This window comes from Eleutherodactylus coqui, chromosome 12 (genome assembly GCF_035609145.1).
Source record: "Eleutherodactylus coqui strain aEleCoq1 chromosome 12, aEleCoq1.hap1, whole genome shotgun sequence".
Taxonomy (NCBI): Eukaryota; Metazoa; Chordata; class Amphibia; order Anura; family Eleutherodactylidae; genus Eleutherodactylus; species Eleutherodactylus coqui.
In genome coordinates, this window is record NC_089848.1 from 94,334,826 (window position 1) to 94,362,392 (window position 27,567).

Genomic DNA, 27,567 nt, shown 5'->3' on the forward strand with positions numbered 1-27,567 from the left:
TATAATACAGGAAGTAACTCAGGATCAGTACAGGATAAGTAATGTAATGTATGTACACAGTGACTGCACCAGCAGAATAGTGAGTGCAGCTCTGCAGTATAATATAGGATGTAACTCGGGATCAGTACAGGATAAGTAATGTAATGTATGATAAGTAATGTATGTACACAGTGACTCCACCAGCAGAATAGTGAGTGCAGCTCTGAGGTATAATACAGCATGTAGCGCAGGATCAGTACAGGAGAAGTAATGTAATGTATATACACAGTAACTCCACCAGCAGAATAGTGAGTGCAGCTCTGGGGTATAATACAGGATGTAACTCAGGATCAGTACAGGATAAGTAATATATACAGTGACTCTACCAGCAGAATAGTGAGTGCAGCTCTGGAGTATAATAAAGGATGTAACTCAGGATCAGTACAGGATAAGTAATGTATGTATGTACACAGTGACTCCACCAGCAGAATAGTGAGTGCAGCTCTGGAGGATAATACAGGATGTAACTCAGGATCAGTACAGGATAAGTAATGTAATGTATGTACACAGTGACTGCACCAGCAGAATAGTGAGTGCAGCTCTGCAGTATAATATAGGATGTAACTCGGGATCAGTACAGGATAAGTAATGTAATGTATGATAAGTAATGTATGTACACAGTGACTCCACCAGCAGAATAGTGAGTGCAGCTCTGGGGTATAATACAGGATGTAACTCAGGATCAGTACAGGATAAGTAATATATACAGTGACTCTACCAGCAGAATAGTGAGTGCAGCTCTGGAGTATAATAAAGGATGTAACTCAGGATCAGTACAGGATAAGTAATGTATGTATGTACACAGTGACTCCACCAGCAGAATAGTGAGTGCAGCTCTGGAGGATAATACAGGATGTAACTCAGGATCAGTACAGGATAAGTAATGTAATGTATGTACACAGTGACTGCACCAGCAGAATAGTGAGTGCAGCTCTGCAGTATAATATAGGATGTAACTCGGGATCAGTACAGGATAAGTAATGTAATGTATGATAAGTAATGTATGTACACAGTGACTCCACCAGCAGAATAGTGAGTGCAGCTCTGGAGTATAATACAGGATGTAACTCCACATCTATACGGAATACCCAATAAAATATATTACAAAGTGGCTCAACTTTTCAGTTACCATAAATGGCACTCAGAGGTGGACATTCCCTTTAAGGGTATTATATTAAGTGCTATGACGTCACGGGGGCTGCTGTGTGAGATGAATTAGATACTATTGTAGGTGCCTCGGCCCATACAGTACATAGAGGAAGTGCCCGCTCTATGCCCCCCCATGTACATAACTTTTCCCATTTGGTCCTATATAGACAGTGGGGAGGACACTACGGCCGGTCGAGGGGCCACAAACACCTACCGTCTGGTACGATCCCTCCAGCAGTAGGTTATCCCTTATCAGCCTCTCCCAGATTCGCCAGCATGTCTTCCTGGGGCGTGGTCTCAACAAGGGGGCGTGGTGTGAGTGATACGGGAGGCGTTGCTATAAGTTAAAGGCGTGGTTACTCAGAAAGTCCGGATCTGCGCAGTAAGGCAACTGGCGTGGCCGTTTGTAAACCAGTAAGAAGGTGGGAGGCGTGGTCAGCATCTGAACTCTGTAGAGTAGGAGGAGGCGTGGTGTGCTTATTAGGCGTGGGTTTGCTCAAACTAGTCACTCCCGATGGGCGTCCCCAAGACTGTCTGGGGGCGGGATTTATCTATGTTTACGTTCCGCCAGTCATAGAAGATGGGCGGGTTGTAGAGCCAGTGGGCGGGACACGTAGAGGACTTGTTGTGAGGGTTGTGGGCGGGGTCAGGGAGTGTGGGCGTGACGATCCTCGGTGGATGTCGGTAGACCGGGGCTGGCGGTTGGTCAGTGAGGGCGGGGGTCAGTGGTTGGTACGGTCGGGCGGTATCTTCGCTGCTGGGCAACCGGTGTTGTGCACTACTGAGCGGCAGGAGGAGGGCGCTGTGCGGGTTTCCGGGTCGCTGTAGTTGTTCCGGGTGTCGGGGGCCTGTGTGCACCGGTGCGCTCCCTGGAGGAGACGTCTGGAAGCGGGATGAGAGCCGGACTGCCGTGACACGGAAGATGCTGCCCGACCTGCTGCATGGTCTGCGATCATAGTGAGTGCCACGGCCTTACCGGGCAGGGAGGGTACTAATTACCGGGGCATTGCTGGTCGCCGATCACTCGTTACTGGGGGTGCAGCGCTTATTACTGGGGCAGCTGCTGGCTGGTACGGGGATGCTGCCCATATCTGGGGGGGATCTGGTCACTGCTACTCAGTAGTGGGTTGGGGGGGCTGCTTGGTCTATTGTTGGGTGAGACCCTGCTAACCCTCACTAATGCCCTGTGCCCCCCCCCCCCCTTACCAGTGTCCTGTGCCCCCCCCCCCCCCCTTACCAGTGTCCTGTGCCCTGCACCATGACCCTCATACTTGGCACGTCCTATAAGTTATCATGTAACTGTATATGCCAGGAGATTAATGACAATAGCTCCCTGCAAGGGGCGCACTTGCTATATGGTGCCTGTCTTTTAGGGGCAAGTGCATTGTCCACAGTGGGCAGGTGAGTAATAGAAGAGGTCCACACACTGTGCCAACAGGCAATGGGCTGCAAATTGCTCCATTCTGTTCCAAGAAAGATCTGCACACTATGCCAACCTATCATTGATATAGTGTGCTCCACACAGTGCCAACCACAAGGTAGAGGGAATGGGCTTCTGTGCATGGTGGCTAGGCAAGAAGTCTGTGCACTGTGCCAACCTCTGGCCAAGGGAAGGGGCCTACAAACTGCTAATCTTAAGGCCAAGGGATGGGTTCTGTGTACTGTGCTATTCTGTCAAGGGAAGGGTCGTCTACACACTGTACCAACTTCATGGTAGGGGGAAGGGTCTTCTGTACACTGTGCCAACCTCGGGGTAGGGTCTTCTGCACACTGTGCCAACCTCTGGGTAGGGGTAAGGGTCTTCTGCACACTGTGCCAACCTCGGGGTAGGGGGAAGGGTCTTCTGCACACTCCATCAACCTCGGGGTAGGGGGAAGGGTCTTCTGCACACTGCGCCAACCTCGGGGTAGGGGGAAGGGTCTTCTGCACACTGCGCCAACCTCGGGGTAGGGGGAAGGGTCTTCTGCACACTGCGCCAACCTCGGGGTAGGGGGAAGGGTCTTCTGCACACTGCGCCAACCTCGGGGTAGGGGGAAGGGTCTTCTGCACACTGCGCCAACCACGGGGTAGGGGGAAGGGTCTTCTGCACAGTGCGCCAACCACGGGGTAGGGGACAGGGTCTTCTGCACACTGCGCCAACCATGGGGTAAGGGGAAGGGTCTTCTGCACACTGCGCCAACCACGGTGTAAGAGGAAGGGTCTTCTGCACACTGCGCCAACCACGGTGTAGGGGGAAGGGTCTTCTGCACACTGCGCCAACCACGGGGTAGTGGGAAGGGTCTTCTGCACACTGCGCCAACCTCGGGGTAGGGGGAAGGGTCTTTTGCACACTGTGCCCACCTTGGGGTAGGGGGAAGGGTCTTCTGTACACTGTGCCCACCTCGGGGTAGGGGGAAGGGTCTTCTGCACACTGTGCCCACCTCGGGGTAGGGGGAAGGGTCTTCTGCGCACTGTGCCCACCTCGGGGTAGGGGGAAGGGTCTTCTGCGCACTGTGCCCACCTCGGGGTAGGGGGAAGGGTCTTCTGCGCACTGTGCCCACCTCGGGGTAGGGGGAAGGGTCTTCTGCGCACTGTGCCCACCTCGGGGTAGGGGGAAGGGTCTTCTGCGCACTGTGCCCACCTCGGGGTAGGGGGAAGGGTCTTCTGCGCACTGTGCCCACCTCGGGGTAGGGGGAAGGGTCTTCTGCGCACTGTGCCCACCTCGGGGTAGGGGGAAGGGTCTTCTGCGCACTGTGCCCACCTCGGGGGTAGGGGGAAGGGTCTTCTGCGCACTGTGCCCACCTCGGGGGTAGGGGGAAGGGTCTTCTGCGCACTGTGCCCACCTCGGGGGTAGGGGGAAGGGTCTTCTGCGCACTGTGCCCACCTCGGGGGTAGGGGGAAGGGTCTTCTGCGCACTGTGCCCACCTCGGGGGTAGGGGGAAGGGTCTTCTGCGCACTGTGCCCACCTCGGGGGTAGGGGGAAGGGTCTTCTGCGCACTGTGCCCACCTCGGGGGTAGGGGGAAGGGTCTTCTGCGCACTGTGCCCACCTCGGGGGTAGGGGGAAGGGTCTTCTGCGCACTGTGCCCACCTCGGGGGTAGGGGGAAGGGTCTTCTGCGCACTGTGCCCACCTCGGGGGAAGGGTCTTCTGCGCACTGTGCCCACCTCGGGAGAAGGGGAAGGGTCTTCTGCGCACTGTGCCCACCTTTGGGGGAAGGGGAAGGGTCTTCTGCGCACTGTGCCCACCTTCAGGCTAAGGGGAAGGGTCTTCTGCGCACTGTGCCCACCTCGGGATAGGGGGAAGGGTCGTTTTGTGCACTGTGCCAACCTCGGGGGAAGGGACGTTTGGACACTGTGCCAACCTTGGTGAAGGAGGAAGGGTCTTTTACACACTGTGCTTTTATTTCACAGAAGGTGCCCACTGACTGTACCAGCTTGTTGTGGAAGGGTCTAGACATTCTGTCAACCTGTTGGAGGAAGTCCCATGTTGTGAGGGGGATGGGCCTTTACACCTTGCCAGTCTGTCATTACCATGGTTTATGCCAGCTTCTCTGTAGAAGTGAGTTGTGTGCCAGCAGTGATATTAGTCTCGTATATCAATTTGTTGGTAGGAGGATTTGCACTGTGTGGCAAAGTGATTCAGCAATGTTGTGCCAAGTAGAAGCGTATACCAGTCTGATAACATAAGGTGCCCGTGCTACATTGTGTATTTGTGCCAGTGTCCGTAAATGATTCTATATCAGTCAAGCAGAAGTTCATAATATGTGGAGCTCTTTGTGTCAACGGGCGGGTGTACTCTGTGCCAGCACATCACTGGGAACTTGTAAAGCACAAATCTTCTCTTTACTTGGTCACACCCATCACCTAAATGGCATCAGGAAGCTGCAGCGTGTTCGCACCGAGGCACGGCTCTGGTTGCTATGTATAAGATAATGTCTCGTGAGTCGGTTCATGTCTCTGTATCACTAGGTTCCTGCCATGTCACCCAGCTCTCCCAGACTACCGAATGGCAAGTATTTCCCGTCCAGGGCCAGATGACCGCTCCTTGTAATGGGGGCCTTGCTGGTTCTCGTTATTTCTTTTTGCCAAGGCAGAAGACCCCACAAGGGTTAAAGATTAGTGGTCACCCTTTCAACGAAGTTTAGGGATTCCTATCTTAGCCTAGGATCCAGTTGGTGTCAAAATCTGTCTTGCCCCCCAAAGGGGATGTTGAGTTTTTTTCTTTAGGTGGTGAAAACCAAAAGACCACCTCAAGGCTATGCCAACCTACCATGGCAGTGGGTCTGCATTCTGTTGCAACCTACCGTGGGAAGGGCCGACCCAGTTAAGACATGATGTATTCCACACTTCTAGTTGTGGATATCTAGAAAGCTTTGCCATTCTGGAAGCTGGGAAAGCTGAGTGACAACCACACGCCGGTCCACGCTGACATGAGAAACGCACGTGAAGACGCATACGTCTGTTTTTACAGTCGTATATGCGGTATATGTTTTGATCATTTTTTAATATGCAAAAGGTATGTTTTTCATTGTAAAACCCCCCCCCCCCTTATTAGTTTTGTAGTTTAAAAAAACTTTTTTTTTTTGTCTCAATAGTGTGGAAAAGTAGGGCCATATGTTTTCCATTGACTGCAATGTTCAAAAAAAAGAAAGTATACATTTTTTTTTTCTTTGCTTACATGGGATAGAAAAGCGTAGTAGGCTACACTTTTTTCAATTCCACAAAAAAAACAAAACGCTCAAACGTGTCTTTTCTGAACGTAGTCAAACATTTGCGTTGTTTGGCTGCGTTTCACCCACTATAGCCTATGGGTCAATTAAACGCTTCTTTTATATTCGATTTTAGGAGTAAAAACGTGTGCGTTCCACAGGTGACCATATAACCGTACGGACCGGTCCTGATGGTGTCATGTCAATCAGCGCTTGTTACTTTATTTTTTTTCAATTGGCCGAGAATCGCCAGTATGGTCATTTCTCTGTAGGCTGGCGGTACCTCTCCCTGCTCACAGGGAAGATGTACCGCCAACCAGCCACCATTTTTATGCTCACTGAAACTGCAGAAGTGTTCGCTTTTTGTTGCTTGTTTGTCCTTTTTATACGGCCTGGGCGTTAGGCACACGAGCGTTCCTCGGAACGCTCGGGCTCTGTAATCGTGTAAAGGGACCAGTAGGCGGCTTAGCGTCACCTAGTTTTCCGAGAAGCGTTCACATGAGAGAACGGAAGGGCATATTTGATATGCAAATGCAATTCCGAACATGTGGCAAAGCTACAGCTCCCAGTTTACAGAGGCCATGGCATGCTGGGAGTTGTAGTTTTGACCATACAGTGGGACATTTATGCGTCATACAGGCTGGCCATGGAAAATTAGCCTGGCCCCACACTGTTATGAAAGCTGTGTAAAAGGAAATCTGCCTGTTGCCCATAGCAACCAATCGCAACGCAGCTTTCATTTTACCTCAGCAGTAGAGGAAATGAAAGCTGTGTTGTGATTGGTTGCTATAGGCAACACAGGCAGATTTTCCTTTAGGCAGCTTGTGGTTCCGGCCTAGTACGCTATGGCCGACCCTGTAGAAGTCACTTCAGTATAGGATGGACTTGTGTAACTCTTTCTATGCTGTAATGTTTTAGAGTATCCCCCGATCACCAGAGATGAACCTCTGGGTTGACTTCTGGAGCTGAGCCCCCGGCCGCCGGCTTCTATGTGCTTTCCCAGCGATTTCTCCCAACACTACATTGTTCTGTGTGGAGAATGCTGAGTATTTGTGCTCTGAAATGCAGGGGATGTTTAAAGGGCAGTTTCAGTCAGCGCTGACAGTAACATTTACGTTAAAGATAGACTTTTTTCCCCCCGCCTAAAAAAAGCAGGTTTTGGTGAATTTTTATGCCCCTTTCCCAACATGGCGCAGGGCGAAGCATAGATTTCATGTTCTCTGTATCATGAGAGGAGTTTTCTTCTGTGCTCATTGGTGCCCCCTGCTGGTAGAGCACCTTGTATGAGCTGCTAACAGGAGTGGGGGAAGGGAAGTGACAACTGCCTTGTGCACGTTTCTGGTTTACCTCTTTATATGGAAGCTGGCATCCTCTGTTAAGCCCGGCTCACTTGACCATATGCGTAAAACCCAATGGAAGCTGCCTGATCCGCGGCCCAACTGCGATTCCATTGCGGACGGGCTGTAGATTCCGCGGTAAAGCAGGAGTTTTTTTAAAAAAAACAAAAACCCTACGCAGCGGACGTGTAGCGGCGAACCGGACGGCGCTTTTGCACACATACGCAGTGAAGGAAATGGAAGACCCCGACGAGTAAGCAGGAGACCCGCACGTACATCGCGCTCGTAACATGCGGTACATTTGCGCTCGTGTGAGCCCGGCCTTACCATCGGGTGGGCAGGCAACAGAAACGTAGGATTATATGCTAATCTTCCATTAAATGTGTGAGTTTTAATGCGTTCTAAAGGCACCTTTTTTACACGGGCGATTATGGCCTGAAAAATCACGGCGACCTGAGCGAGAAATCGCCTGAGTTCGCCTAAAAACGAAGCAGCTATCGGCCCGCGGAAACAGGAGGCATTCCATCTGTTCACAGTGAATGGAAGCGATCTTGGTGCGCTCCGCCGCCATTCACTGAACGACTATCGCTCGTGTGAAAGCACAATTGGGATAGTCGCTGGGACAAGTGTCGGACGCCCAAGAATTGCCCCTTGCATTCTCTCTTCTTGCTCATAGAGGGGCGTCCTGAGAACAGGCGCCCCATTTATGCCCCTTATCCACAAACGCCCCTTCTCCGGCTGGCATTGAAGATACTCTGCAGACCCCTTTCTACACACACACACCACGTCCCAGAATGTAAATGTTTGCTCGCTGCTCGGTATTGTCTGATGGATTAGTGTATACAGAGAGCAGGGCTTTGTTATGGGTCACTGCGGGCCGGGTGACCCGGATGTTGGTGCTGCCAGCTGTACCCTCCTGCCATGCAGCCGGCGGAGCATGTGTTTTACAAGAACCAGATGCTCCTTATCTGCCCAGTGATAGCGAAACTGGAAAACATGTTTACCTGGTTTGCCGTTTCCTCATTTCGCTCAGTTTTCCCACTGTCATATATATGTGCCTTTTATACGCCACTATTTAGATTTATTTACTCACAATTATATATATATATATATATATATATATATATATATATATTTTTTTTTTTCAAACGTTGTTATTTTGCACTACAAATATCCGCCATAAAACCCGCATTTTGACACACGTGACTTCTCTAATAAGGAAAAAAAAAAAAAAAAATGTATTTCATGTTTTTTGGGTGGCGTTTTTCTATTTGGACATTTTTTGAATGCATTTTTATTTCTTACCTAGAAGCCTAGGGGGATAAAATGCCATGCCCAGAGCGTGCTGCACTTCATAAAACAAAAATGGCCAATGTACCAAAAAATGCAATGGATTAAAAAAAAAAAAAGCCCCAAAAATATGTATTTGGCGTCCTCTGCACACATATATTTGGGGCTAGTTAATCCATGGAAGCACACGGACCCATTATAGGGCCATGAGGACATGCACACTGATGATTTCTCACGAGGACTTTGGATATTTCCCAGGGGAGCATAGATGACCTTATAAGACTCTTCACACACCTTCTAGATGCTTTTCTTTCTGGCCCACGTCACAGGCCAGAAACCTACTCTGATGGGGGGCAAAACCCCGAAACGCCTGTCTGTGCATGGATTCTGGTTTTGTCTCACAATTCCCAATCGTTGTTACAAGCTTTGTTTAGAGAGTCTAACATTGACTTGCAGGAATGCTGCCTTCCAATAGGTGGCGCTGCAGAGGTATTGTTTCATCTCCCATTTGCATATTTCCCAAAGGGGCATAGATTGCCTGACTACCTGATGCATACTAATGCACAGTGTCCAACAATAACTAGTCTAAGGGCGGCTTCACACGGGCGCGTACGCACAATTGCGCGAGATGCGATGCATTTGCACTATGAACGGGGCTTTTTTTGCTTGTGTAATGGTATATTTTTCCGTACGTTTTGCGGGCGCTGAGTAGGGTTCTTTGCATACGGACACAACCACACCCCCATTTAAATGGCTATGTAGCCCAACCAGTTCTAGATGTGTGTTCTTCAAGTGGAATTGAGCATCCCATTGTGTGTGCATTTATGTCCGAACCGCGGCCCGTCCGCAACTGAATTTCCGTGGAAAAGCAGAAGTTTAAAATAAACCCCCCCAAAAAAACAGTACTACACATGTGCGCCAGCGTTTCGGCTGTACCTTCCTCAGTATCCGGACAGGTACGCAGGGTCGCCAGCTGCCGGCAATGTCGGACCTGCCCGGGGACATGAGGCCTTACTCAAAGAAGTGGTGTGGCCATATGTATTCAGGAGGATTCCTTTAATCCAGAATAGGTTCTGGATACAGAGGAGTGAATCTACGAAATGTGGCCAATGGCGATATTTGCCCCGTATGTCATCGGAGGCTGACAGGCTAGCACATGGATCCCTGGCGAGGCTGGAGAGGTGCCCGGATATTTTGCTGCAGGTGTAACTGGCTTTACAAGGGTTAAATGCAAAGCTTTTCCCGTCAATGGAAAATGAAAAAGATCTTATTCTAATGGGATAAAAGGTGCAGCGTGTCCCGGTGCCAAGTGCTGAGGAGAGTCTGGCGGCACATCGCTGGGTATAGAAGGCCATGGGTGACTCATCAGGACCTTGTCGGCGCTCGCTCCATGATTGATGGTCCGCCTGCTCACAGCGCAGTCTACCATGGATGTCGCTCTCTAACCAGGCAGAGCGGAGGGGGTGCTTCCTGGCAGAGGAAGGTGACCACTTTTATGATACATGTACTGCAGCCGCTTGGATTATTAATGCCCGCTTTGTTCTTGGTAATCTTCCCAAGTCATCGCTCACAACAGTCCGGCTCCGCGGATTTCAAGTTCTATCTCTAATAAGCAAGGAAAAATCGCCTAAAAGGAAATTCCAGCAAGAGATAAAATACCTTTTTGCTGCCGCCTCCTCCTGCCCTCATGGTGGCAGCTGCCCGCTCTGAAGGAATCTGCGCTGCGGAAATTGTGGCGTCTTATCACCCAAGTCACCCGCTTACTGCGGCACCTGCAATGAGATATATATTTGGACTTGGGGGGGCTTTAAGACGAAACGCCTTCTGTTTTTACAAACCCCATTGCAATCAATGGTGGTAAAAATGAAAGTTTGGTTCAGTCTCGCTGCTCTAAAAACAGAACAGAGAGACAGAAAGCCAAAACAGGAGATTGCGTTGCGGAATCCCGAGCGGGCGTTCGCCCCTCAGTTCCGGAGAATATGCTGTCCATAGCATGCTATTGAAAATCGCTTTTTCCAGCACACGAGTGGAAATCGATTGTGATTTTCCGCGTGCAGAGGAAAAATCGCAGCATGCTCTATTTTTGAGCGGATCCCATTGAAGTCAATGGAAGCCGTCCAACTCGCAGCCCTTCAACAGTGCATAAAGGGTCGCTGGACCCTCAACATCACCTAGCGACAGTGCAGGAAAATCTATACTGCGCATGTCGGATGGCGAGCCGGACGGACAATTCACAGTACAGAAAAAAGAAAGAGCAGTATGCGGGGTCACTGGCCGGCACAGGGCCGGATTCCGGTGTGGGATCCCAAATCCGACCCGTTCATGTGCGGCCGGCCTAAATGTAAGTCTGACTCCACCTTATGGACTCTGGATAGTTACAATGGAAGACTGGGGGGTCTATTTTTTTTAATTTTATTATTGAAGTGACTTTTGCGTCCTTTTTAGCATTTGTATGCCACTAAAATGCTACTTTACTAGGGGGTATTACTACAGCAGATGTTGGGGGTCTGCCTTAACACCCACTGCTATACTCTTCTAATGCCCATTTCGGTAGCACACGACTGGATTTGAATTGCGGAACCTGCGATCGCCACCTGCACGGACGATCTGTGGTATTCTACATCGTGTGTCCACTCATGTGAGCGGATGGAGATTGCGATTTCCGCAAGTGGAAATAAAGTGGCAGCATGTTCTATTTTAGTGCAGATTCCGCACGGACAGCTTCCGTTGAAGTCAATGGAAGCCATCCGACCCGCGCAGGAGATGCGCAAATCAAGCCACCCATAGAGAAGCATAGGCTTCCGCAAATGGATTAAAAGCATGCAGATTTGATTTGCGGACCTTTTGGTCCGGAAAAAAAATCACAGCATGACCCATTGTTCTGCGGATCCCGCAGACACCGTTTCCATTGAAGTCAATGGAAGCTGTCTGATCCGCGGCACACCTTCAGCTGGCAATGCCGATGTGCTGCATATCTGCTGGAAAGTAGGGGGAAAAAAAAACCCAAAAACCTGTACTGTGCATGTCCGACGGCGAGTCATGAGGACCACGGTCAGTACAGCGAACCCAAAAGTGGAGGGATCCGTGCGAAAGCAGCTGTGTGGGAAATTCATTTGTCATGGATCCTTTTGAAAGCCTCTACAATCAATTTTTATTGCTCCAATGCATCTGTGGTGCAGTCCTACTGCCTTCTACCTGCTAATGTACCGCTTTTATGTTAGGAAGCATTAGGGGTTTGGAGGTAGTGTGACTGCAGGATCAGACTACACAGGGTTTGTTGTCTGTTACCGCGGAGACGCATAGGTCTGCACAGAAGCTATAGACACAACATGGTGGAAATTTTTGAATGAAGACTTTTTGTAAAGTAGATTCTTTTTTTTTTTTTTCAGTGTAGATGGATTGGAGCAACAAAAATGTTTGTGAAGCTCTGTGTTGGCTTTACAAATGTGACTCCTGATCCTTTGGTCTGTCTTGCCACATCACTGAGATAAGCAGTGCCAGAACTGGTTTTGGTAGCCTTGAGAGTAATGTCTGTGAACTATCAGGAGAACATCTGACCAGGGTTCCTCTTGTAATTCCCTCACATGATGAAGCTTCTGGAGGTATATAGGATGTGACTTCGCTTAGATTTCCAGGCTTGGCACGTATAACGTCTGGATCCGTTTTGTGTACACAGCTCTGTCCCATCTCCTCCACTGCATTCCTTTCCTTCCCTTCTGTCTGGATTCTCCAGAGCTCTGCAGCCAGGAAACCATTCAGTATTTTTAACCCTAGCGGCACGATAATGGGTGCGCACAGCGGGCAAGAAGGAGATGTCCCTTAAGTCACATCATAGTTATAGCTATATCAGGTGACCTCAGGTATGGCAACCACCTTCCGCAGATGCAGGGGTATAAACCCCCCTACTCCGATACCATTGTATAGGGATACACAACAACTTGTGGCCGTGCGACATAAGATCACAATCTTATGCGGGTAAAATTGTTGCCAATGATAATGAATGCAGTTGCCAGTCAGCTATGTGGATGGGCCACAGCATTTCAGTAAGGAACACATCCTTAAATAGTGTTCACTTAAATGGGACTGAGATGCAATACCAGACACAGCCACTATTAAATGAATGGAGCTGTCTGGTAAACAATGAAAGGGCGTTTAGTAACCTTGCTGATCAGCGGGGATGCCGGAAGTCTGAAAACAACTGATCTAATATTAAAGGCCCATCTTAAAACGCCTTCACACTTGCGATCACGATATCGCTGCATTTTTTTTAACGCAAATGCCAATAAGACTTTCTAAATGTTAAAACCGCCTCGCAACAAACTTGCGATTTTTATGAGATTTTTTTTTTTTTAACATTAGAAAATCTTATTGACATTCGCGTTAAAAAAACGCTGTGATATCGCGACGCTATAAACAAAGTTATGGTGTTCTTGGGGAATGTGACAGGGAGCTGGGTGAGGTACTTTTAATACTTGCCTGGTCCCGCGATCCAGTGCTGTCATCCAATGAAGATTGCGTGGCACATGAAAATCTGACACTTCATGTTCTTGTGCACACACTCTCTCATACAAGTCGTGTGGGACAACGCACGCAAAAGAAGCTGAAAAGAGCCACATTTTCGTCCACCGCATGACTTTTGCCGGGTGACTGCACTGGACTGCGGGAGCTGATAAGTATACAAGATGCATCGCCCCGCTCCATGTCATGTCCACTAACAGCACCATATAGTGCCTGAGGGAGGTGACAGGTTCTCTTTAAAGTCATTCATCTCCTATCCACAGGTAGGGAATAAATGTGTGATCACTACTGGCCTGACCACAGGGACCCCCAGCGATCTGAACCCAATGTGAATGGAGTAAAGGCCCATTTAGATACGATTATCGCTCAAAATGTTTTCCACTTTTGAGTGATAATCGCTGCGTTTAAACGCGTGCCCATCGTGCACTATTCGTTCATCGCTGACTTCAAGCCAGCGATGTGACTTATCAGGACCGCACGATGAGTTCTCAGCGGGATAGCGCTGATAGTATTCTTTCAGCTGCGGTCCCACTCAAAAACAATGGAGCTGAATGCAGATAACAGACCTCCAGCTGTTATCTGCATTCAGTGAAATGCTTCATTTTCATGCTAATAAGCTACTAAGTAGTTTATGCCAAATGATCGCTCAAAACTGCCGTTCGTTATCTTTGAACTAATTTTGAGCGATCATCTTGCCGTGTAAACGGGCCTTAAAGGCCATTTTAGACAACGATTTTCGCTGAAAAGTCGCTTAAAGCCATAGTTTGAGCGATAATCGTTGTGTTCAACTGCACTGACATCGTGCAGTTTTCGGTAAGCAGTTGCTGATCGCTGATCTTTCAGCATGCTGAAAGATCAGTGATCAGTTATCAGGAATTTACACCGGAATACAGCTGATACTATTGTTTCAGCTGTATCCTGCTCTCCCTGAATACAGGCTGGGTATGATCCCCTGCTCGGAGCGCTCGGCTATGTCACAGCTGGGCGCTCCGAGCAGAGAACAGCTGGATGCAGAAGACAAGCAGCCCCGCTTGTCTAACGCATCCCCCGCTCGGAGCACAAGGTGATCGCGCAACATTTGCGCTGCAAAAAACACATAACGATTATCTTTTGAGCGATAATCATTGTGTCTAAAGCAGGCTTCAGGGTGTGCTTGAGTTTATAGTGCCGGCGGGAGATGACATGTTCCCTTTAATGGGAAAACCTGTTTAAGTCTGTATAGGTTTTCAGCCTCTAGAAGGAAACAAAAATGTTCTTCATGGACAACAAGTAAAGGTCTTAAGTCATTAGAAACTGGAACACAAAAGGGCATATTTACTCAGACCGGCGTTGTATATGCTGGTGTGACAAATATATAATCAGAGGCATAAGCATCTAGCAGCACCACAAAAATAGCTTATATAGGTTTCAGCTTTAATTTATGGCAGTTTTCGTCGTAATTTCTAGAAAATCTGATGCCTCCCTAACACTAGGCTTCACCCATTTTTAGGGAAAAAAAATGTAAACCTTCAAAAAGTTGCAATGTTGACACTTGCACCAATACTGTAACTTTTTGACATCGCAATTCTGGTGTAAGCAAGTTAATACATACATCTCAAAGCTTATAATAAAGTTTCAGAACTTTTCTTTGTACAACGTTGAGGATTTTTTTTGGTGACCTGACGAAGGAAGGGAGAAAGAAAACTTGGAGAGAGAAAAATGTAATCATGCAGGCTTTTATTTGAGGAGAAGACTAGGAGATCAGTCTGCAGCTCCAGGAATACAGACCCTCTCCAAGTGTTCCCATTTGGGAGGCACAGTATCCATTTTCACCACTCTCTAAATCCAAGTACAAGTTGAACAGCTGGTATGGGATGTACCATAAGCAATGCAGACTACAACTTAAAGGGGTTGTACCACAATTGCAGGTTATCCGCATCTACAGGATAGAGGATAAACCGCGGCCGTCTGCATAGGATTGCGTTTGTTAACGCAATCCTATCCAGGCTTCCAGCGGCGGAAATCCCGCCCATCTGCATGCGCCCTAAGTCTCCTCTCAAACTTCTTTTTTTGCAAGCTAAACCTTTCTATATCCTTTAACCGTTCCTCACAGGACATGATTTGCAGACCGTTGACCATGTTGGTAACTCTTCTCTGAACCTGCTCCAGTTTGTCAATGTCTTTTTTTTTTAATCGGGGTGCCTAGAGCTAGAGACAGTTTTCAGATGTCTGACCACGGAAGAGTAGAGGCGGATAATTATCTCACGCGATCTAGACTCTCTGCTGCTCTTAATACATCCCAGAATTGTGTTTGCTTTTTTTTTTTTTTTTTGCTGCTGCATCACATTGTTGACTCATGTTCAGTCTATGATCTATTAGTATACCCAAGACTTTTTCACATGTGCTGCTGCTTAGCTGAATTCCTCCCATTCTGTATGTGCTTTTTTTATTTTTTTTTGCCCAGTTGTAGGACTTTGCATTTCTCCTGTTAAATACCACTCTGTTAGTCGCTGCCCACTGTTCAAACTTTTCTAGATCTTTTTGAATCCTCTCTCTCTTCCCTAGTGTTAGCTATCCCTCCCAGCTTTGTGCTGTCAGTAAATGTGATCAACATTCTTATAAATTACCTGGAGGAAGGAATTGATGGGAAACTGAACAACACTGGGCCTCGGACAGAGCCTTGTGGTACCCCACTTGGATGTGCAGCCATTTATGACCACTCGTTGAGTACGATCACTCAGCCAGTTGTGAATCCACCTAAAAGTTGCCTTGTCAATCCCAGATTTGGTATTCCATCTTTATCTCAGAAAGCAGATGGCCATCATCTTGGATAACAACTTCTGCACTCTGAACTTCTTTGGATGCAGGGAACCACCGTGTCCCCATTCTTTCGACTCCAAATCATACATCACCACCAGTCAAAACAGGAAAGGATCAGCATCCTGCTAAAACAGGGTTTCCCGGGAGCTTTGTACTCAAACACTTTTGATCTTGGCAGACATCTTCCTCATGTCCAGATAATCCTGAATCATGGGAACCAACTGGTTTCTGGAACGCTCTTCATCGTCGGTGGTAAAGTGTCTGCTTTTAAATTTCGCCACTTGATTTTCTCCCTGTGGTGTGTGAAGGGCGCTTGTTGCCTCACGTTTGCACCATGTCACCGTGAATGTCTTTCAGAAATGGGGGAACGTCATCACTGCAGATGCAGCCATGTTGTCTTCCAACCTGCGTAACGTAAGAACCGCACAGAGGTTCCATACGGAAATTTTGTTTGGAGTTTTGCAAAGATGGAGATTAAATGTATGTATAATATCATGTTCATTGATGCGAAGGCCGTAAGGACTTATCGGCTCCTCCTCACATTTTTATTTTTCTAATCTGAGCCTTTTCTGCAGGAATAAAATGGATGATGGATTCCTTTTAATTTTCTGGCTGTGAATACGGAATTCCGCAGGTCTGAGAAAAGTTAAAGGCTCCTCCATCATTGCCAGATACATTAGCTCCATGGCAGAGTGCCAGAGTCAGTCCGGGCTGGATGAATTGTCTTCTCTGTTCCCATTACCTCAATTGGATCTTTTCTGAAGCTGGACTAAATATTAGCTGCCAGCAAATGTTGGGGTTTTTTTTTTCTTTTTTTTTCTTTTTTATCGGTTTCAGCCCTTTTAAAGGAACTATAATTAAATGGTCATTAGGGTATTGCTGCATAGATGGTAGTTCAGATTATATAGAAGTGCCTATACTTTCTGCCTTAGGCCGCCTGCAGACGGCCGGGTCGAATCCGGCTGTGAGAATTCTCGCAGCGGGACCCGACCCGAGCCCCTGCAGAGAGCAGCACGTACTCACCTGCTCCCGCGGCCCCGTCTGTTTAATGTGCCGGCTGTCGGGCAGCCGGCGCATGCGCAGACCGGAGTCGGCGGCCGGGGAGTGAGCCCCGCACAGAAATAGAGCATGCCACGCAAGATTTCACGCGGACAAATTGCAGCCGTCTGCCTAGGATTGCGTTTGTTAACGCAATCCTATGGCAGCTTCCACGGGCGGAAATTCTGGGGGGAATTTCCGCCTGTCTGCAGGCGGCCTTAGGCCTCATGCCCACGGCTATGTCGGACTCTGCCAGTGGTGTCCGTCACGGCGCTCCCTAAAAGACCCCATACTCGCCTCCCGGATCTGCTGTGCAATGACGCAGTATAATCACGCGATACTTCCGCTGTGCTCATAGACTGCAATGGAACCCGACCGTGCGTTTTTCTGCGGCAATTAGAGCATGCCGCTGTTTATTTCATGCAAATTCCGCAAGGTAAACATTGAGCTATTAGATTCAATAGAACCTAGTGGCTGCGGCATAGCACCACGGATTTCAGAAATCTGGCTGTGGGCATTAGGCCTTAAAGGGGTTTTCCCATTACCTAAAATTGCTCCTCAGTCACTGTACTTCCTGGTCGCTGCTGTCCGGGTCATGTGATTTGCTGCGGCCAATCACTGATAGGAGGGAGCCCTAAGACCCTACATGCTAATCTGACTGGCCATTGCTTCACACGTGCCCCGCACTGGTTAATCAAAGTAGATGTAGTGTCTTAGACGAATGATGCATCTGGCAGTTCGAAAAGTTGGTTTGGCCATCCTTGTTTCAATTGGGCCGCTCACAAGATACGTGAAAAAAAAAACCCCAAAAACCGCAGCACGCTTTCTCTTGGCGCGTATTACGCGCATACATGCCAAGATAGTTGGCATGATAGATTTTTTTTTTAAGGTAATGGAAAAAGTTTGATCGCCGAAAGGTCATCTTCTGAGTTGTTGTCCATTCCGACAATAAGACTGGTGATACACAAGCGTATTCCAGTAGCATTTAGGCCACTGGCCTAAACCTGTGTGGTCAGTGGAGAAGTGGCTGCAAACTCATAGTCGCACTCCATCTAAGGAGGTCAACTTTGACAACATTACTGGATCAAAGCCTGTGGCTGCACTACTGAGAGATTGGGAAGGTTGGAAGAACCTTATGTAGATCCAAATTTAAATACTATTTAATCCAAGCAGGATATAGATATTTTAGTGATTTCATCACACACCATGTTTGTGGCAACCATACACCTGACAGAAGTTGGAAAGGGGCATGATGTCATCAGAAGGTCTCAGTAGTGCAGCCTCAGGACTTGGCCTGTAGCTTCATGCAGCCGTATCGCAGCAGAGAAGTAAGATATTAACGATTGGTTTTCTTATTGTGAATGTCCAGTAAAGGACTGTTCGGTACATCTCCTAGAAGGTGAACGGGAGAGGAAAGAACCTGCAGATTCTGTACCTTTAATGACTCGGGCCATGGTCATACTGGGAGCTATACGTCCTGCACTTAGATGGTTAACAGTCAATCAGATTAAAAGCACCTTGTCAAGGACTCGAGCCGCTGTTATAGGACTGTTGGGTATTAGGGCACGATTCCCAGAACCTGTAAATTTATGGCGACACAAATCACAGTTCCCAGTTAAATGCTCAGCAATGCTCTTCTATGGAGGCGCTTCACAGAGATCTTGTGCCTGCGACTACACTTGGCCGCAGCCTAATAGCTCAGTGACTTGACAGTTGCATTTCTAATGTGAGATCATCAGTCAGTAATAGGAAGAGACTGGAAAAGGGGGAGGGAGAGGAACAAATAAAGTCTATTTGAAGGCTGCGGTGGTTCTACTTTGTAGCATCATTCGCTCGCTAGAATAAGGGTAGAGTCGTATGTATAAAACCTGGATATAAACTCTGCAGGTGAAAAGTGCCATTTATAGGACAAGTTGTGGGTAGCATGACCTTGCAGTTGTTTCTATACAGGCTGCTACACTTGAATTAGAAGGTAGTGTGGTGAAAATTGGTACTACACTATGCTACCAAAAGTAATTGGACGCCTGAGCAACAATCAAAAGTATTTATTAACATATATTAATGCATTAGTGGAGCTCCTTTTTGCCCTAATGACCTTGGATACTCTGTGGTGGACTTTTTTTTAACTAATGTTGGATACACTTCATCTGATATTTCCCTCTATTCATCCTGCAAACGTCTAGCGAGTTCTCACAAAAAAGAAGCATCAGTCTGCTTAGAATGGTGCAAGGAATGGCGTCATCGGACCGTTGAGCAATGCAAGAACGGTCTATCGAGTGACGAATTGAGCCACTCCATCTTCAAATCAGATGGATGTACTTGGGTGTGGAGGAGGCCTGGGGAACGCTTTTGGCGTTAGTGTGTTGTGCCAACAGTTAAAGGGGTTGTCCCGCGCCAAAACGTTTTTTGCTTTTTTTTTCAATAGCCCCCCCCCCCCCCCCCCCCCCGGGGGGGTTCGGCGCGAGACAAACCCGATGCAGGGGTTTAAAAAAAAAAAACGGATAGTACTTACCCGAATCCCCGCGCTCCGGTGTCTTCTTACTTACCTTGCGAAGATGGCCGCCGGGATCTTCACCCATGGTGGACCGCAGGTCTTCTCCCATGGTGCACCGTGGGCTCTGTGCGTTCCATTGCCGATTCCAGCCTCTGATTGGCTGGAATCGGCACACGTGACAGGGCGGAGCTACGAGGAGCAGCTCTCCAGCACGAGCGGCCCCATTCAGAAGGGAGAAGACCGGACTGCGCAAGCGCGTCTAATCGGGCGATTAGACGCTGAAATTAGACGGCACCATGACAACGGGGATGCCAGCAATGGAGCAGGTAAGTGAATAACTTCTGTATGGCTCATATTTAATGCACGATGTATATTACAAAGTGCATTAATATGGCCATACAGAAGTGTATAACCCCACTTGCTTTCGCGGGACAACCCCTTTAAGTACAGTGGAGGTTTGTTTATGGAGGATATTTTAGGCCGCTGCACACGGGCAGATTTGCATTGCGGAATACGGAGCTGGCATACACCTCCGGATTTCGCAGCAAATACCGCCTATAGTATGCTATGGCAAAATGCTTTTTACACCTACATGAGTGGAAATCAATTGCGATTTTCCGCTTGTGCAGGAAAAATCAAAGCATGCTCTAATTTGATGCATTTTCCATTGAAGTCAATGGAAGCTGTGCGACCCGCGGCCCTTCCATGATGACATTGCAGGAAGTTTGCGGATTCCGTGTCATCGCCTACAACAAAGTAGGAAAAGCTGGGATTTAGAAAAAAAATACTGGACTGCGCATGTCCATGCAGACCATCCGCAGTACAGCCACCCAAGAAAAAAGCAGGTACGCGTGGATGCTGGCTGGGCACAGGGTCGGATTCCACTGTGGGCACCCGCTTGCGGCTAACGACCCAGTCTTGTACAGCCGGGGCCGCGGGGACGAGCAGGAGGTTGCAGAGGGGATAGGGAGGGAGAGAGAGAGGGGGATCTCTCTCACTCTCCTCTCCACTCCCCCTCGCTGTCCCACGCCGCCCCCGGCTCCCCCGAAACTTCAGGGACGAGCCAGAAGGTATTCGAAAAAGGTGACGCTCTCTCGAGTATAGCGCCTTACCGAGTATGCTCGCTCATCTCTAGCTGCCAACAATGTGGTAATACTCTGGGAATGGGCCGCAGTTCTTCCAACAAGACAACGCACCTCGTCACAAATCCAACGTTTTTTTACAAGTATATGGATGTTCCATGATTGGACTGGCTGCACACAGACCCAGCCAGTGGGTACGAGCCCTCAAGACCAAAGGAGCCCCACTAAATATTAACAAATGTAAATAAATGCTACTTTTGATTCTTGCTCAGGGGTCCAATTAGTTTTGATAGAATAGTGTATGGACACCCTTGGGGGTTGGTAGCTCACTCCTGATTTTCCCGGCCTCCTCAGCCTATATGACCTCGCATTCGCTCCCTTACCAGCTGTTGAACTTGAATGAACAGGTAGAACGTGGTGATAATTGGTGCTCTACCCCCTATACCTTCTGAATGGGCTGAAAACCCTAAATTAAACCCATGATTTTCACACCCCGTAATGCACCCGGAGTGTTTTTTAATGGGCGACTGAAGTAGTTTTTTAAATTTTTCTGTATTGTAAAATTGTGAAAGTTTTTTTATACTTTGCTTTAGTGCTTTTTATCATATTCAAGTTAATTGACAGTCGCCGGAAGAAGAACCCTGTGTTTTTTGTTAGTCTTTGTCAGACAGTGTATACCATGTCCTGGCGCCAATGGACATCTGCCTGATTGGCAGCCAGGGTGATGCCGCGATGAGCTGGCAGACTGTAAAAGGCTCCGCTTCTGCTGTCGCTCTGCTCTTGTGGCTTTCGCTCTCCATATTGCTTGCACATGGCAAACCATGCCAATCCCGCTGCTTTCAGGGTGAGAATCACTGCAATTAAAGAAAAGAAGAAAAAAAATGTGCCTGAACGACTGAAGTGCCGCTTTCCTGGTAGATCTGCCACGCTGTGCGCTTAATGAACGAAAATATGCAAATGTCCTGCTGAGGAAGCCCGCTGGAGTCGTCTCGAGTTATATAAATATACGCGCAACGAGGCTTCAGAAAGGGGCGAGAAAAATGGTGTGAAAATTGAAAATCTATAGATTTTCTATATAAAAAGATATTCTATTTTGGATATTTTGGATTTCCTTTCTTTTTTTTTTTCTTTTTTTTTTGGCGCCGCGCCACTTTTGTGTCTGAGGAAGCAGTTCATTTAAAATTCACAGTCTGTTCGTATCATGCGAGCATTATCTATACGAGGCGGCCAGAGATTGAGAAGTCGAGATTTCTGGTTTCTGTCTACAGATTTCTTGGCCAGCAGATATTCGTTTCATGCAGTGAATGACATGTTTATGTTGGAGAGCCGCACATAGATCATTTGCGCAATATCTTGTAATTATCGGAACCACAACCTTTCCCTATGATTTTCTTGCCAGCCCCTTCGAGTCCTTTCAGACAAGCCAGCTTATAGTTTGAATGGTTGACTGGCATCACCGCTAGCGCGTTCGCACTTGAGCAGTCTGTTCATAAGGCCAAATGCGCACAAGTAGAAATTCCGCGGCGGGATTCCTAGTAGAATTTCCACCTGTGCTCACTGCCACTGGATGGCACGAGTTTATGCAATCCTATGCATACGGCTGCGATTTGCACGGTAAACAAATCGCGGCATGTCCTATTTCTGTGCGAGCCTCGCATCACCTCTGACGTGCCGGCTCTGCACTGCGCATGTGCTGGCTGAGCAGCAGCCGGCACGTAGCAGAGCTGAGGAGACTCCGGAGAAGGTGAGCCACGGGGGTTACTGCAGGGGCACGGCTAGAATCCCGCTGCGGGAATTCTCGCAACTGGATCCGACCCGGCCGTCTGCATGAGCCCTTAGACACATAGATCGTTGGCTTGTTCAAACGAGAAGTCGTTCAGTCTTTCACATTCGCTGTGTAAGTGAGTGAGAACGACCGAACGAGCGTTGTTAAAAGCGAACGAGCCAACGGTGATTTTTTTACGCCCGCATGAAATGAATTATAGATGAAAACTGAACTATTATCGTTAAATGTTCAGTCTAAATGCGAACCAACGATGATCACTTTCGCTCGTTTTAACAATTTTTTTAAAATTTTACTGATCATTATCATTCTGTGTAAAAAGTTCAAGATGTTTTATGACGGATGGCACTTGACGCTCCGGCAGCAGAATAAAGGATGCAGTAAATGGCCCCCTTTCCTGTCGTTCTGTAGAAACATTCTAGTCCGTACTGTGTATCCTAGTATTTATTAGGAAATTATGGTACCAGTGTTGCTCTGCTACATGCACGTCACACACACACAGCTCTGCTACATACATTGTTCATCCCATACAACAGAGATCAGAAGCAGCTCAGCGCTGGAGATGAAGGATCTGTGATGTCACCGTCGAGCTCTACCCCTGATCACATGGCGGGGGCGTCATCTAAGGTCCTTCATAGTCAGTGAGGGAGTAACATGCACCGCCCCATATCATATGACTATGATGTAATCACAGGTCCTGCATCCTTGTGCACGGACGGACTACAAACTCCCTGCGGTCTCAGTTGCTATGGAATACTAATGAACACCTAGCCGGACAACAGCCGTGTACGTACAGGACCTGTGATGATGTCACAGTCATGTGATCAGGGGAGGAGCATGTAAGTCACTCACAAACCCACTCACTCACGCACGGACAAGTGTCGTTGGTATTGTGATAAGGAAAGGCTGTCTCTAGTACGGAGTGTAAAGGTCAGAACTCTCTCCTTTGTCACTGTAGCGCAAATATCTAGCTATACTGTTTTGTTGTTACAGCTGCTTTATTTCTATCCGTTAGTGTTAAATCTCATGGGGCTATTCAATGAACACCCCCATAATAAGTTCTAGCTAGCATGACGTTGGCGTATGTACAACTTTTTTCAGTGTTGTAAGGGCTCTTTTTACAAAGAACGATTATTGTTCAAATAATCGTTGAATCGTTCAGTGTTTGGGAAAAAAAACACGCATATTAAATGGATGGAATTTGCTCATTCCAAGGATTAATTGCTTTGTGTAAAAGGACCCATCCCAGCTTTATCTGTCTACCTCGCGTCAGTCCACCTCTGGAAATTGGTAGCCAGTGCTCCTAAATTTGGTGCTTAAAGGGGTGTTCCCACCTCTGCTTTTTCGGCTGAGATTGGAAAACTTAGCCCTCTGTTTCGGACCACCTGTCGGAAACCGCCAAGCTCTTTGAGTTAAAAGGAGCTACGGGAATAGCGCGGCGTGCGGTGCTGTCTTCTGGAGCTTCCATTCACTTCAATGGGAAATACGGAAATTATTCTGCACTTAGGCGCTTGGCTGATTTCATAGTTACCAGCTGGGTGGCCGGTGACTATAGCAGTGGTTTTCCATCTTGGCTATGGGAAGCCAAGATGGGAATACCTCATTTAACGTATTGAACTCTTTTCTACTGAGGTCGGTCGAATGATAAAGTGACTTATGAAGTTCTTGTCCATGGAGAACACATTCAATTACATCTCCCTTACCAAATAAATCCTTATTTAAAGAGCCAAAATGTTGCGCAAAACTGATCAATGTCACAGTATAATATATAATCATTGACTGCTAGCATCGTATTTTAGCCGTCATTCAAGCCACGGGAAGGGGTGAGGATTGCATAATGCAAAAAGTCCAGAACCTCTCGCTAGTAATGCGCAATTTTTATATACGTTGTCCTAGTAGACCAAAATCTGCCGACTGATATTCTTTAATATTAGGGATCCGTAGTTCAAATCCTCATCTTTTGTCCAGAGTGGAGAGCAGCTATAGACGCCCCCGTCCCTTTCTGGAGGAACGGTCTTATCCTGAATTACACATACCAGCCGTTCATGTAAGTACACACTGCGTAGTTCTTATCTTCTCCTGTAGAGGTGCTGCAGGGAAACTGAACACTTATTGCCAAGTTACCCCAAAGCTTATAGCGGATCTGTGAAGGTCCCAGCAAGAGACCCTACGAACATATATGGTTTTCCTAAAGTGGGGAAGCCATTTAAGTTATTAAATTGTTGCTGGATATTATGGAAATCAGTAGAACATGCCGACATCTATCTCTGGGGTAGCAAACGGTGATCTTGAGGTCAATTACCCCCAACCGGAGCATAAAACGCGTTTTATCAAAAAGTACACCATGAACTTTCCCTGGTTGCTCTGGGTGATAAGACACTTACATTATAGGAGACTTAATGGGTTATTGATTTGGAATTGGTAGAGGCGCAGGTTCACAGCAGTGCAGAGAAGAGCCGCCGGGTCACATTAATGTCAACTCCATTAAGGGCTGCCGTCGTGCTGGCGCTGCCTAGGCTACATGAAGTTTGAGCGCAGGAAGTGTAGGCGATGAATGGAACAACAATGACTCGCTTCTTGGTTCTGTACTCGCGCATACAAAGCCGTATAATAGATAACAGCCCAGGGGGTTAAACATGATAAACCGCATTCTGCCATATTGCGGAGGCCGGAGTGGTTGTTGTAACTTGTTCCCTTACATACCAAAAGAAGAATACAGAACTGTGATCTAGCCCATTCGGAAGGCTTGTCCATGAAAGGGGAAGTATGCATGCTATACCCAACCATCCCATAGCGACGAATGGAGTCGCCTTATGTATGCACTCAGAGACTTCGAATGGGAAATCTTGGTCTGGTTTGTCCTTTTACATGCAACATCACTCCGAATTTAAAAAAAAAAAAAGCATCTGAAACACGAATTAACGGGTAATGGGATGTCCATATTCAGTCAGTACGAAATACAAACTGATTATGGGCATATAGAATGGGCCCATGTTCGACAGATTTCGAGGTGATGGAGTTTGCAGGTCTTGTTCTTGAACCCTCTTGCTGGGTCGTCATGACTGACCATTTTGTGACCTTTTACTGGCAAAATCCAGCCCTGGCAGCAGTGGCATCCGCGTGTACCTACTTTTCTCGATCTTCATCTGTATTGTGGATGGTCCACACTACAGATTGTAATTTAAAAAAAAAAACTCCTGCTTTTCCTGCAGAATCCGCTCTTCGTTGCCCATGTCCATTGCGGATGGGCCGCTGGCCGGACGGCTTCCATCGACTTCATTGGAAGCCGTCCATGCGGACCCCGCAGGAATCCCTTTTACATAGCACGCAATGAGCGGTAATCGCTGAAAATCCGGAGTCGGTTGCCCACTCTGAATTCTACAATTCACATCCGCCTGTGCGCATTCGGCCTTAAATAGAGAAAAGTACTTGCCCTTTTGCCTTGAGCTTCCTGAAGTGATCTTTTTGGGCCCACACAGACTGCGATTTGTGGTTAATTAGTGTAAATCCAGTGCCCAATAATCCGATTCACATTGGTACTAGAGATGAGCGAACCTACTCGGCCACACCCCTTTTTCGCTCGAGCGCTGCGATTTTCGAGTACTTCCGTACTCGGGTGAAAAGATTCGGGGGGCGCCGTGAGTGAGTGGGGGGTTGCAGCGGGGAGTGGGGGGGAGAGGGAGAGAGAGAGGGCTCCTCGCTGCTGCCCCCCGAATCTTTTCACCCAAGTACGGAAGTACTCGAAAATCGCGTTGCCCGATCGAGTAATTACTCGAAACGAGTATATTCGCTCATCTCTGATTGGTACCTTTCTCCGGTAATAAAACCTTTTTCAACTTTTTTTTAACTTCTGCAGTTTTTGTTGCTACTATGAGGCCCCCATGATCTCTCAGCCCATTAACCATGGTAAATCATCCATCCAAGAGCCCATGCACCTGATAAGAGCTGGACCTTGACTCTCGCCCAACCTCTGTAGCCCTGCACAAGGTTTCTTGAAGAGCAAATATTAAGTGGGAATTGATGATAAAAATAAAGATTTCCAGACATTGAGAAGAAAATCTCAGACAGCCCTTGAAGCTGATGACCTGTACTGTCTGCATCTGCGACCTTTACGTCACGGGACGGCTGGGGTGGGAGTTAGCTAGAATTCCTTTTACGGAATGTATTCGGTATGTATAGTTTCTAAGAATCTGTCTACAGAGCCGGCGGATCTGATGAGGCCACTGCTGTGATCCGTGAACCTTCTTGGCCCTTTCCGGCTCGGCAGAGATTTTACACATGAGAAGTTAGTTAACGTTTCATCAATAAGTTTGTCCGTGAACGCCAGTGCCGCCGCCGCAGTATAAACCCTCCAGATTTGTGCTTCTGTCTTAATGAAATTGTATTTTTTTGTTGTTTTCCAGAGCGGGCGCTATGCCTTGGATCACCCAGACAAGAGGCTGAAAGTAGGCTAGAGAAGTGCCAGTCTCGAGGCCACCATGGGAAACGCCACTACCAAGTTCCGCAAAGCGTTGATTAACGGGGATGAGAACTTGGCCTATCAGATTTACGAGAGCAACCCGCAGCTAAAGGAGTCCCTAGATCCCAATACTTCTTATGGGGAACCCTACCAGCATAATACACCGCTTCATTATGCCGCTCGCTACGGGATGAGTCGCCTCATGAGGTTAGTGCGGACAACTAATTAAAGGTTCCGTTCAGCTTTGCAACACATGTTTTTATTACAGACCGCATAAGGCCGGTGGCAAACGAACGGATTTGCATTGTGGAATCCGCGGTCGGTGTCTGCACCACGGATCCGGAGCAAATACCGTTCGGCGCATGCAATGAAAAATCAATTAAGTTTTTTTTTTTCCTACTCACTCACGAAATCTAATTGATTTCCGCGAGTGGAGGAAAAAAATCACAGCATGCTCTATTTTCATGCAATGTGCGCACAGATGGCTTCCATTGAAGTCAATGGAAGTTTTCTGATCCACTGCCCTTCTGTAATTGACATTGCGGAAAGCTTGCTTATTCCACGTTATCACCTAGTGATGGCGCAGGGGGAAAAGTCTGTTTTGCGCATGTCTGACGGTGAGCTGTCCAGACCATCCGCAGTACAGATAATTTAGGTATGCGCGGACGCGAGCTGGGAACAGGGTCATATCCCGCTGTGGGCTCCTGCATGTGGAATCCGATTCGTTCATGTGCCGCCGACCTTAACCTCTGGTTAGACTAAAGTGACCCCCATACGCTTGATGTCCTTTTACACAGGATGAATGTCGGGCAAATGATGCCCAGCACTCGTCCCTGTGTTTCCTTGCTCCCGTACTCCTGCATGTGAACTAGCAGAGCTGTCTTGCTCACGA

General features: G+C 47.8%; 2 protein-coding genes across 3 annotated transcripts in view; one reads left to right on the forward strand and one right to left on the reverse strand.

The window, feature by feature from the left end:
• KRIT1 (KRIT1 ankyrin repeat containing) overlaps positions 1-1,484 on the reverse strand; it is a 44,872-nt gene extending 43,388 nt beyond the window's left edge. The window contains exon 1 of the mRNA XM_066584549.1: positions 1,403-1,484. The gene's annotated coding sequence lies outside the window, so the exon portion shown is untranslated. The remainder of the gene's footprint in view (positions 1-1,402) is intronic.
• A 372-nt stretch (positions 1,485-1,856) lies between these two features.
• The window catches only part of ANKIB1 (ankyrin repeat and IBR domain containing 1), a 119,001-nt gene continuing 93,290 nt past the window's right edge, over positions 1,857-27,567 (forward strand). The window contains exons 1-2 of one of the 2 annotated variants that reach the window (XM_066585649.1): positions 1,857-2,145; positions 26,620-26,882. In XM_066585649.1, the coding sequence (XP_066441746.1) occupies positions 26,695-26,882 (188 nt within the window). In that variant the 5' untranslated portion in view covers positions 1,857-2,145; positions 26,620-26,694. Of the gene's footprint in view, positions 2,146-4,645; positions 4,726-26,619; positions 26,883-27,567 lie in introns of those variants that run through there. The other variant, XM_066585650.1, reaches the window with a different exon arrangement.